This window comes from Lutjanus erythropterus, chromosome 4 (genome assembly GCF_056507025.1).
Source record: "Lutjanus erythropterus isolate fLutEry1 chromosome 4, fLutEry1.hap2, whole genome shotgun sequence".
NCBI classification, from domain to species: Eukaryota; Metazoa; Chordata; class Actinopteri; order Lutjaniformes; family Lutjanidae; genus Lutjanus; species Lutjanus erythropterus.
The window spans coordinates 24,966,589-24,978,936 of NC_139320.1; the positions used below are offsets into that span (position 1 = coordinate 24,966,589).

At 39.0% G+C, this 12,348-nt stretch overlaps 1 protein-coding gene across 1 annotated transcript in view; it reads left to right on the top strand.

The window, feature by feature from the left end:
- The window catches only part of tenm4 (teneurin transmembrane protein 4), a 184,204-nt gene that overhangs the window by 62,214 nt on the left and 109,642 nt on the right, over positions 1-12,348 (top strand). The window contains exon 4 of the mRNA XM_084717417.1: positions 5,942-6,163. Within this exon, the coding sequence (XP_084573543.1) occupies positions 5,942-6,163 (222 nt within the window). The remainder of the gene's footprint in view (positions 1-5,941; positions 6,164-12,348) is intronic.

The following is a 12,348-nucleotide window of genomic DNA, read 5'->3' on the forward strand; positions in this document are numbered from 1 at the left end:
TCTGCTGATTGAAGAATGTATAATGAAAGTGAAGCAGACAAGCAAAACATACATAAAAGAGTTCTGTCTGATTTTGGAGAGAGTTGCAAAGTTGCGCCTCCACCTATTTGCAAAGCAAGTGGCACAGACCTGGTGTGCAATAAATGTGGTATGGTGTCAACTTGGTCCAAGTAGACCGGCTGTAGACTGCTCAGAATTAGGTAAATCTTGTAAAAATTTCAGTGCACTACTGGTTTGCCAGCGACACTAAGGGCAGTTTCACATGTAAAAAAAAACTCATTGCGCTATGTACGACGTGTCCACAAGAACAGTGAGGATCTGAATAAATGTTCAACCCTTTTGCATAAAATCACTTAGGCTAAGATTGTCCTTAGGTTTTCATCTAATGATCCCTTAGGAAAAAATAGTTACATAAAATCACCATAAGGTTTTCATTAAGATGTTGCTACATTGTCCTTAGCAACCATTTTTACCTTGAAAATTTTAGGGACCCATAACGGTCTCTTAAAAGTGAAATAATTTGTGCGATACGAGGCAACGGCTGAATCTATGGTGATTGAAGAGGAGTAGATACCAAGACATATTTTCCAGACATGGAAAACCCACCTGACAGAGTAATACACTGTTTTATTTATTGTCAACATTGTAATGGTAACTTGTGAACTAACATCATTGTAGTTAGCCAGCTAGTCTGTCTTATATGGTAACATTAGCTATATTGTTGTACTCCTGTTGATGTTTGGCTATCTCCTTTCTCAATGTCACAGCAATATTTTAATATTAATTATATTTTCATCACTTTATCTATAATACTTCTCGTCACGTTTCCTGCTTGTGCATATTTGTTATGGGTGGGTTAAATGTACTTTGGATTATGTGCATGTGCTTTCTATAATCTTTGAGGGGAATAGCATCATCACCTTCTTTCCAGATTGGCTTTCTTTTTCTTCTTGTGGTCTCTTTGTTGCCCATTTTGGTGAAGTTAGCTAGCACTGACAATGCTGCTGTCAAGAAATGTTAAAAGATGATGTGTGTGAAGTGTAGCCATGGTAACTTAAGTGCACATGTGCTATATTATGACAGTAACCACAGTGAAAGCATTAGTCGGGCAAGGAGACAACCTAAGAGGCTTTATGCAACTCTTAAATGAACTCCTCAGCTTTGGGAATTATTTTGCATAAGGGACAAACTTGGAACTTGATGGTGGCAGTAACAGTCAATACAAAGTCAACAGAGTCAAACACCTGAGAATATGACATAAGCTTTAAACATGCTATCACATCTTGAATCCCACACCACCTACACTAGATGACAAAATTGGTGCCAGGAGCAAATTATGCAACATTGTACAGTTCTGCCAAAGAGAAACTGCCAACCTTTCACACACCCATGTAGAAATGTTACTATGCAACTGTCCAAATCAATGTGCTAACACACAGTATAACAGATTCTTGTTAGCCCTGGCATCATTGTAAAATATTAACATGTGAATTTTATGGTAAAATGGAGAATCAACACAATCTGCATTTTACAACAGAAGTAGCAGTACAATGATGACACGCAGTTCCCACTGAGACTCTGAGTCATTCCTCTGCGTCCCGCATGCTTTGTATGCCACATGGCATCAGTTGATGGTACAGGACAAGCGCTGAGATATTTGTTTTTTTTCTTCACTGTTCATCTGCAAATACACTGCATTTTTTATAGATGCTGCCTGCAGCTGTACTCCCTGAGCAAACAGATAATTCCTGTTGTCACCGTGGAGTCACACATCTGCATCACCTTGCTTGCTATTGTGGATGTGCAAAACATGTAGATAAGGTAGTCATAGATCTTATTTACTATGTTGTTTATTGGAAGCATGACAACTTTTATCTTTATCTTTTGTATTCCTTGAATATATCTGAATTTCTATGAATAGCCTCAGAATTTATAGCAGTTAATCAGAAAGATTAGCTAGGTTTGCAGAGACAAATAGAGAGAGAACTAAAGATCAGGACTCTCCGGATGAAAGATGTTGACTCTTCCTGCTCGATTTTCTTTTCACTCGATTACGTTGTCCTTCTAAATTATATTCTCTATTTACTTGATTTAATTCTCTTTCCCTTTGCCAGAGAATCCTTCTCAAATAACCACAGTTTTTAACATAAATTTTCATGTGTATATTCGTACAGTGATAATGACTGATTCTGCCTCTTTCTCATGCAGACTTAATCATTGTGATTAGGCTCATAGTTTTCAGTCCATGATTCTGCATTACGGTCCCTACATTAATGACTGCAGTGGCTGCGTGCACCTTAAACAACTGCGCTGATGTCTCTCCCTGCCTTCGGGCTCCCAGTCGACGCATATGCACAACCAGGAGTACATAACCAGCATTAGCATAACATACAGGGGTTGTCACACATCTTTACACACAGCGTATCCATAAATCCTTTTCAGGGTTGTAAGTGTTTATTGATGTTAGTGCTGAAGCAATTTGTTGATGAATTGATTATTTGACTAATTTAAAGAATTGTTAATAGTTAGAGTTATTAATTAAGCTGGCTTTAGATTTTTAATGTTAAACTTGCATTACTCTGTTTTTCCATCATTGTAAATCAATCATCTCTGGGTTACGAAGCATTAGTCAGACAAATAAAAAATGGACACCTTAGCTTGTAGCCCCTTTAAATTGTGCTGGGCATTTCATTCATTAGACCAAATGATTAAGCGAATACCTGATTCAAATATAATAGAAATAACTGTTAATTGAAGCTATATTATTACTATTTATGTGTCAGTTTTCTGATGTCCCAGGTATGAGTTAGAGTGGCTAATAAGTGGTTGTAGGCATACTGTAGATACAAGCTTGCAATGAGAGTTTGCTTGGATATTGATTTTGAAGGCAACAAAGGTTTTTTTATTCATGTTTCTATTAGTTGATAGTTTGCCATTATTCAATATTTTCAAATATGACCTCTTCAGTGATTTGGCCTTTTTTCCCAGAAGCTGATGACGGTTTGGGAAGACTCTCTGACACAGGTTCAGCTTAGTGATGTATCATTGTGTTACATATTGATTTTCAGCTTTTTTGCATACATTTTAGCTAAAATAACATTCCCATGACTGTTCAGAAAATTGACTATATCACAATATATATTGCTACATGATATAACACTATGTATGTTCTGTATTTAAGTATTGCCCATAGCAGGAGAAATTACCTTAGAACCATATGATCTCATGTTTTATCTCTGCCTCAACCAGTGCACGCCTGACAACATTCATGTGTCATCACAAAGTTTTTAGCACAACACAGAACACCTACTTGCTTATTTATTGTGAGTTGTAGGGTTTAAAAAATATTGATGCATAGCCGCCCACGTCCCATGTTTCAGCTTCTGTCTCTCATCTTAGTACCACATACTGTTATCGTTTTTCCCTTGAAAATAAATGTCATTCTTTGAACTAGGGCTTTGATGATTGTTGCTTGAACCACTTTTTATGTTTTACAACTTGCACTGTGAAACGATAACAGTTTTAAAAGTATTTTTGAAATTAATCTGACTAAAATTAATCTAATTAAACGCTAAATTGTACACTAATTAAATTGTTACACCTTTCATAAGTTACTTTGAATCAGAGCATCAGTTATATTCCAAAATGTATTATAAAACATTTTGTCCTTGGCGAAGGTTTTGCACTAAACACTACAATATAATTAGCAGTTATCCTTACCTGCTGATCACAGTAATTTATTTGTCCTTTCTTTTTATTTGGCCGCTAATGATTTGATTAAGACATTTAAAGCAGGTGTCGTTGGTCTGTGTTTGCAGTCAGGCCAAACCAGACCATAACTGGCACTTCCTGAAGCTGTCAGGAACTAAAGCAGCAGCGCATGGTCCAGGGGCTCCTAAGTAAAGATCCCCTTTTGCTGCTGTAATATAGTGAGTGAAAGCAAAAGCAATCAACTCTGGCAGCCAGAGAAACTTCCCGGGCCATCTCAAGCTATGGCCTCTCGCTGCAGAAGCCCCGGCTGTGACTTCAGGTGCATGTGGCCTGGGCATGGACCGCACAAGCCAGCATTAATTAAACACAGTGAGACAGTAAAACCTCTGTGCACAAGACTAATGGCTGCAGAGCATGACTACCTTGACCTCATTTAGGTTATGACTTTGACCATTTTTAGAGGACTTTAATCTCTTCTTGTCTCATTGATTAATTCTCTCTTTGAGGAAAAAGCTATAATATTCGGTCCACGACCCGGTGCAGCACATTTTTGTCTTTCATGTCAAGAATTTCAGTCTTGCCTGGGGCCTTTCATATCGGCAGCTACTAGCTCAATGAGTGGTACACTGTTCTGCAGCAAAGGGTTGTTGTTGTTGTTGTTATTTTGAACCACGCTAAATGCAGTTTCTTAGATGTGTCTAGTGGATTCTGGGAGTGACTTGTAATGATGGCCTTTTCAACAGCTCTTCCTCTCCTGATCGTATATTACTGTATATTCAGGCACAACAGTGTCACGGTCATTAACCCACAGCGTGAGCACTGTGCCTCTGCACCCATTACCTGTGCCCACGTTAGAGGTTTGAGAGAGAAATGAAGTGTGTGGTGTGAAGTATATATAAAACACGAACTGTGGCTCTCAGGGGCAGTGGACATTTGCTTGTGTAGGGCTGTGGCTGATATGTTAGTATCACTAATTGTTTCCTAATTAGATGCGAGTCAGTGAGTCGTATTTTAATACTCTTCAGGGATCATTAGAGAGCTAGAGGAAATTTATCTCTCCTGATGGATGACAGTAGAGTCAGCAGGAATTTCAACATCGAGACGGACGGACTGATGAGAAGATGGGGAGAGCACCAAACTGATGGCTTTGTTCGCTGCAGTCTCGTTACTTAAGTAGTCCATTTTCAGCGTGGCACAGAGCTGCATCAAAAGTTAATCACACATTAATAGGAGCTCTGTGGACATATAACATTTCATGACAGCATGGGGATTGGAGCCAATAAGCCTTGAAAGAGGAAATTGTGTGATATTTGTATGTAAGAATTAGGGTTGCATATTGGTACATAACAAGGGGCTATAAATAATCACTGTAAATTATTCATATTCTGCTGTTAAGGTGAATGGCCAGTCTAATCCCTGTACTTTTTATATTACTGACAAGTGGGAAAGCTGAGATGGACACAGAGTATAGAAGAAATAGGAAGGATTGGTTCAGGTTGGATTCATTTCTTGGCTGGCAGGGGTTATATGCATTTCCATAGGAGGGGGTATTAACAGCCCTGTCATATCTGGGAACATATTATTCATGTGCCTGCTGCACAGTGCACACATTTGAATCTGCTAGTGTAATTTTTTTCTAGTTCAGATGGTGTTATTTTGAAAGAATTTAAAAACTGAGAGAGTTAAGAATTTGAAGTATTTTTTTAGTTGTATTTCAATAGATGTTTGTGACTTAACATGCTCTCATATTGTATATGAGCTCTGCATTTATTGTATGCATGCACCCTAACTGATCAGCTCTGTGTTTGGTTTCATTTTTTGTTTAAAGATTTGAGCAGTGTAACCTGGAATTCTCCTTTTTGCATTTAACATCCCCAAAAAGGTGTTTTGTTGTTTTTATTTCTCTAAAGCAGTGCCAGGTATTTGCCTTTTCTATTCGATCTCAAAGTCATTTCAGTTGTTTGTATTGTTCTTCCCAGCTGGGGTGAGGTGGCGGAGACAAAGGCAGATGTGTCCCCGTTTGTTTTTGAAGTGTCAGAGTTTAGTCTTGCTTGCGTGTGTGTGTGTGTGTGTGTGTGTGTGTGTGTGTGTGTGTGTGTGTGTGTGTGTGTGTGTGTTCATGGGTGAGTGTGTGTGTGTGTGTGTGTGTGTTTTGCTCCTATGTGATGTTGCTTGTGTTTGGGTGTGTTTCATTTCCCCCCCATGTGTTGTCTCTGTTTGTGGTCCACAGGTCCTCCGCTGCATTGTTCATCCGCCTCCTCCTCCCCCGTTGAGCAGCTCCCATACCCTCCCCCTTCCATTGCAGCCAATGAGAGCCAGGGAGGGTTGCTAGGTAACTGTGCGGCTCAGCCAGCCCAGGACTCTGACTCTGAGGATGAGTTTGGCCCCAATTCATTCTTAGTTAAAACTGGCTCAGGGAACCTGTATGCTCCTGCCACTGCAACTGCTGATGGTGAGTTGGTTTTCAAACTACTGTTGCTTTCTGGAGGTTAGCCTTCCCCTGCTCCTGGATATGTTGTGTTATAGGTCATGCAGATGGCTATGGGCAAGAATATGTCCCTTTTTTCTGAGCACCATGAGAGAGAGTTGAAACTTTTGAGTCGATATGTAGCCTCAGGAAATGCAGAGAACTCTCTGAAGCAAGGTCTGCAAAGTTCAGAGTCTCACTCAAAGAGATGGACGATTTTGGTTCAGTAGGAGATATTTGTCACAGATATTTCTCTTCAGTTTCAATCCATGCTGGTGGGAGTAAGCATCTACAATCCCTCTATACAATTTTCAGAAACAAAAGCCTGCATGCATCCCCAATGCTTCACATAGGAAATAAGCAAGAAATAAAGACTTCATATCAGGTGTAATATAATCCCTGCTGTATCATCATATGTCACTGAGGACTGTCTCCTTTGAAGTTATATTAAAAACAGTGTTTTCCCCATGAAAGACATACTGCAGTTTTGTATTTTAACTCAAATTCAGACAGTGTTTCTTGAGTTAGATTAGGTTTGAAAATTCCCAATATGGCTTCTCATTAATAAATGTCAGCTTCACATTCCTCTTGAAACACTCAGTGTCTCCTGCTGTTGACTTAACGCTCATTCAGACTGACAGAATGACATTTGTGCTCAAACTGCAAACATGGTGTTGACAGCTGACGAAAATTCAGTGGCTGTAAACCATGTACAGTAGATTTACTAAGTAGCAGTCAAAGTGTATTACACATTTCATCAGCAACTAACTTAGTAATTTAATCAATGTGATGATTTTATTTGGCATGTCACTATGAGCACTAATGAATTATGTGTGGCAGACAATAGTTTGGACAGTTGAAGGGGTGAAATTACTTTGTTAGGTTGGTATAATATTATTTGTTTGTTGCTGTAGAGCTGCTATAGATACATAGGCTTGAAATATGCTCCTTTATTTAATGTACTTTAATTACACAAACACTCACTGCATGGCTTTTGAAAAATGTATAGACATAAGAACATTTGAAGTTTAGGTAACCTCAGGAAAGCAGATTTATTATTGTGGTCAGAAAGTCACACTTGGAAGTGTAGCAGGTTATATATTCTTGTTTATGATCCAACAACATGAAAAAATAAAATGTTGTCATTCAAACTCTGCGATTTATGCTGCATATCTCCCATAAGTCATCAATTTGCATGCAGAATAGGGTATTTTTTGATATGTGAATGTTGATGCCTTTCAACTACAGCAGCTACTTGCTTATCCCACCGGCACGGCAAACACAAAACAAAATAAAATGGTCTAAATAATTGATCAAGCTTCCAAGTTAACTACCCAAAGGGTTGAATTACATCAAACTCCAAAGTGCCCCAGCTGCATGCGCAGAAAGCCTAGAGAATGAGTTATTAATCCCACCGCAAATCTCCCCCCTAATTCCGCAGTAGCAACACGCTGGTCACCCAGCAGTGACATGACGGTGCTTAAGGGGACATGGATGGGGGAATGGCCTTTACCGCAGCAGATTTGTCTCATAACAATGACACTGATTTGCATAGGTACAGCATTTAGGATGGCCTCGGGCTGTCAGAAAGGGGTAGGAGAGGACTGAGGAGAAATATTCCCAGCTCTAGTTTCTACCTGAGTCATCCACAGGCTTTGTGAGATTCCTTTTAAGTCTCAAAGTACAACATGTTTCTGTGTTTCTCTTGCTAGTGGGTGCAAAACCTTTTCCCACTTTCATAACTCGATAACATAAAACCAGTACTCTTTATGGCGATGCTCTTGTCCGTTCTGAGGCCCTTTCACCTTGCTGTAGTTACGTATGAATAAGTTGTAAATTATGCAAAAGAAGTTTTTCTTTGAGATTCTTCTCTGACGTTCTTCATTGTTTAATTACAGAACATGTTTGACAGTAAGGAGCCAATTACAATCAGACAGAGAGGAGAAAAGAGCCTCCACTGTTTGCTCACTTAAAGCACCTCATGAGTTGTGTAAGCTTGCTCTATGCCCTCCCACACGATTTTCACATCCCATTCAGTTACTTTAGAAGCTTGCAAATTTTGTTTATTAAAATCTTGCGTAGTGGTTCAAATTTATTTTTTTCTCACTCCAGTGAACAATACAAAGCACTCCCTTTGGCTGTTCTCTGCAGCAGCCACTTGGTTTTCATGAAAAGTAATTTCTTACAGAGTTGATTATGTAAAAAAAAAAAAAAAAAAAAAACAACCACTTGCCTGGCTAATCCTGATTTAAAGCTACTACAAGGAGTGTGTAACTGGTTATGAAAAAGTCTCAGTTTAATACTGATGCCTCTATATGACCCATTTAAGCAAACAATACCATCAGTGAGAATACTGGCTATTTATAGTTATTCTTAAAGCCTGGGTCAAATTCTCCTTGAAATCAGATGAAACAAGCCTTTGTTTACAGTTTCCCAGACAAAGTTACAGTCAGTAATGCATTACCCAGACGAAAAGAAGCAGAAGGAGTTTTAATAATTAATAATAATATTCTATTTTATTCTTGACGTTATATTTTGTGGTTATGGTGGAGAAAACACTTGAAACTTTTGTTCACAGGGGCCCCTACACTCACCACAATATGAAAGTTCCTTGTAGTGGCCTGAATGATTTCGAAAAATATCTAATTGTGATTTTGCCTGATATTTTAACTGCAATATGATTTTCAACAGTAAAAGGAAAGATAATTTTTAGATTAGTGTTTAATTTAAAATGGAATTTTGATACAGATTTTGCCTTAAACAAATATTGCACTTCCTGCAATTTGAAAAGCAGGCCATATTGTGATTTCCACAAAATTGATTAGTTTGAACAATTAATTTGATTAGTTGTTCAGCCCTACTTTGTCATAACTTTAAGTTCGATATTGTCTTGTTTTTTTTGTGTTTGCATTGCTCGGTTTTGTGTGCAGATTTTCACTAAGGAAACAGTCATATCTGATGGCTTTCTATATAAAATATTTCCACCCCCCTAAGCTTTTGTGGCAAATAATATGTAACTAAATAAGATTATCAGTCCAGGCTGGTTTCACCATTTCAGGGAATGAAATGACTTCATTAAAACTTGTTCATTGTGTAGTGACACTGTTCCCTTCAGCTACATAAACCTCATCTTCTCAAGGTGACAAAACGAGAGTGAGCCAAATAGGTTGTGCAGGGAGTGGCATACTGAACAGGGTTATGGACGCACAACTGCATAGCCAATACGATTAGACTAAAGATCACAAATTTCCTTAGTTGTGTAATCCAATTTATGGAAAAGGAATTCCAATGTTTTCTGTTTAATGCACAGGTTGGAATTCTTATTGAAAAAAAAAGACTTGTTTGACATGACATGTTGGCAAGTGTAATGTAATCTGGAATTAAGTATGCATCTCAGGTTTTCAGTGGGAATTATGCGAGCAAAAAGGTAATTTAAAAGCCACCATGGTAAAAATGACTGGAATATCAAATCAGATCTCTTTGACATACAGGTCAGTTATTGAAGAAATTCAAATTCAGAGTTGACATGGTGAAGGAAATATTTACTTTTTTACTGTCAGTAAACAACCACAGAAAAATATGTATGCCTAAAATAATTGGCTCACAGTGTATCTGTTGCACTGGAAAACAGGTGGCTTTTTATCATTTCAGATTACATTTGCTCAAGGTCATCTTTGAGCCCATATCCAGGACTTAAAATGTTCTGCTGGATTTTGAACAAGTAAACGCTCTCAGCAGCGTATCGTTATTCACATTAGTAGCCTCCAAGGCTGCAGTGTTTATTTTTTTTTTTTTATTCGGGATCCTGTTTTCATTTGGAAGAACACTGAGCCAGAGTTTCTGTAAGGCTGACGAGGCTGCTCGCTGAAGCCTGCAGTCCTTTTGTGAAGCATGTGTTTCACTGTGGCCCTCGGCTTTCTCTGAGGGCCTTCTTCCTGGGGAGACTGCCAGTGGGAGCCCGCTGCCACGCTGAGCTGTGAGATCTGAGACACTGCAACCTCCCAGTATTAGCATCTCTTAATGCAAAACAGCATGGGGTCGCCCAGTGTTGGCTTCAATGCAGCCGGGCTCCCTGGTGAAAGGGGCAGCACACCACCACCTCACAGCTGACCAAGCAGGAATGCTGAGCCCGGTAGAAGGCTTGGGGACGTAGTTGTGTGTGAATTCAAATAAGTCTTCATTTGAACTGCTTAATCATCCCTCTGTGTCTGCAAGGAGGAGGGGTGGGGGGGGGGGGGGGGGGGGGTTATGTGGTTAAAAGAGGTCACCCCAGAAAGTAATTCATCCACAGAGACCATGAGGAATGAAACTATCTGAGGCTAAATAATAATTTAATGAGTAGCACATGGCACTTGTATGCCATGCCCCTGTTTTTTCGGAATATGTGAGATTCCAATTTTGAGTTGTCATATCAAAAGGAATCTGTTTCTCTTGATGTTGATGTTGAGCTATCAATGAACTGGAGCCAACAGACAATTTGTCCAGTTGCATTCAACTTGCTGTTTGTCAGTGCACAGAGACCACAGATAATGCATTTTGCATACCTACATATCTTCTTTTCATTGACATAAATTGAGATGCATTACTTTCATTCCATGATAATTGCAGACCATCTGTGCCCTCTAACAAAATCTTCAACCTCTTGATGGATCTGCAGCAGAGTGACATGCAGAACAGAGCATACATAACCACTTGTCTTCTTCTTGCTAAGGCAGCTCAAAGAATGACAGAAAATCCATTTTATCTCAGAAAGAGAGAGAGAAACATATGCCAGGACGAGTCCTAATGGATTAGGTTGCAAACTGTGGTAAACCCCAGAAAAAAAATATTTTATTTAAATAGTTTTATCTTATTTTAATTATGTTATTTCTAGATGTTGTTTCTGTGTTATGTTTGACTTTTGCTGTGGCTCACATTACCATTTTGCTCCACATGTGCTTAGAATATATCTTGTGAAACTTGTTTTTCTAGTTACATACCTCATTTGGTGCCCTCAGTAAAAGCAGGTGTCTGGATGTTATATACTTATATTATAGCAGGATTTTCCTCCTCCAGTTAGTAATGAAGGTAAGCTTATGTTCGGATTCCAGAAGGTCTTTTTCCTTTATTCCCATAGAGAGAGCCAGTGGAGAGCTGAGCGTTATACCCACCATGTGTTGTTTGTGGTACCTGTTACCTCTCAAATGAGTCCAGGAAAGACAGCTAGTATTCCCGCATGGCTCTTGCCTTCAGACTTTTCTAATGGTGTAGGAAACAGCAGGGCCAGCATAGAGAACCAGCTTCAGGGAGTGAGAGGAGAGTCCAGCTTCACTGCCTTCATGATAAATTCTATTTGTATTTTTATAGACAAATGCTACTCAACTGGAAATTTTGCTCCTGCGATTAGCCATAGGGGCTGTAGCAGTAAGCAAGATTTAATGATTTATCTGTGCGCTGGATAGCTTTTGATTAATTCTGTATCGAATGGCTCACACCTCAGTGCGTTGATTGGGTGTCCGGGGCATGTCATATCACTTTATTTCATCAGGTGTGACCATTAGTGCTGTGGATTTTATCCACTGTCCTCGTTCAGAAATAGACCTTCTCCCTGGACACTGCATAGAATGTCAAATTAAGTCAGATCCCAGTGTTCTCCTCCATATGTAACCAAATGTGGCAAAAACGATGCCACCGAAACTGAGTAGATATCAACCAGTATAGAGATTTTAAAGGTTTTGAATATTGGTTCATATCAACCTTCATACATTTTGATGAATTTATTGAGTTTTAATTTGACACTGATTGCTAGAAAAACATTCCAAGTTCACAGTTACTGCAGTTTACAAATAATAAATAGATTAGTGTACTGTTAAAACAGCACATAGCAATGCATCCAGATTGTTTGATATAGATTGCATTCATTGCTGCTAACAACTAAAGTGCTGCATACTTACAATAGCTGCCATCTGGTATCCATGTATCGACTGAAATATGTATCCAATGAAATAAAGGCTAGTCTTTTACATATAGATTTACTGCCTGAGTGCAGTGTATTGAATTGTTTCCATGACTACTGTTGCTGATTTTAGTCAGGCAGGACATACACCGGCTGCTGTGGAGGGTGAGATGTGCAGGAGTACCTCTCAGTTGTCAAGTGGCATCATTACTGACGAGTCAATGTCAGTGTGCTG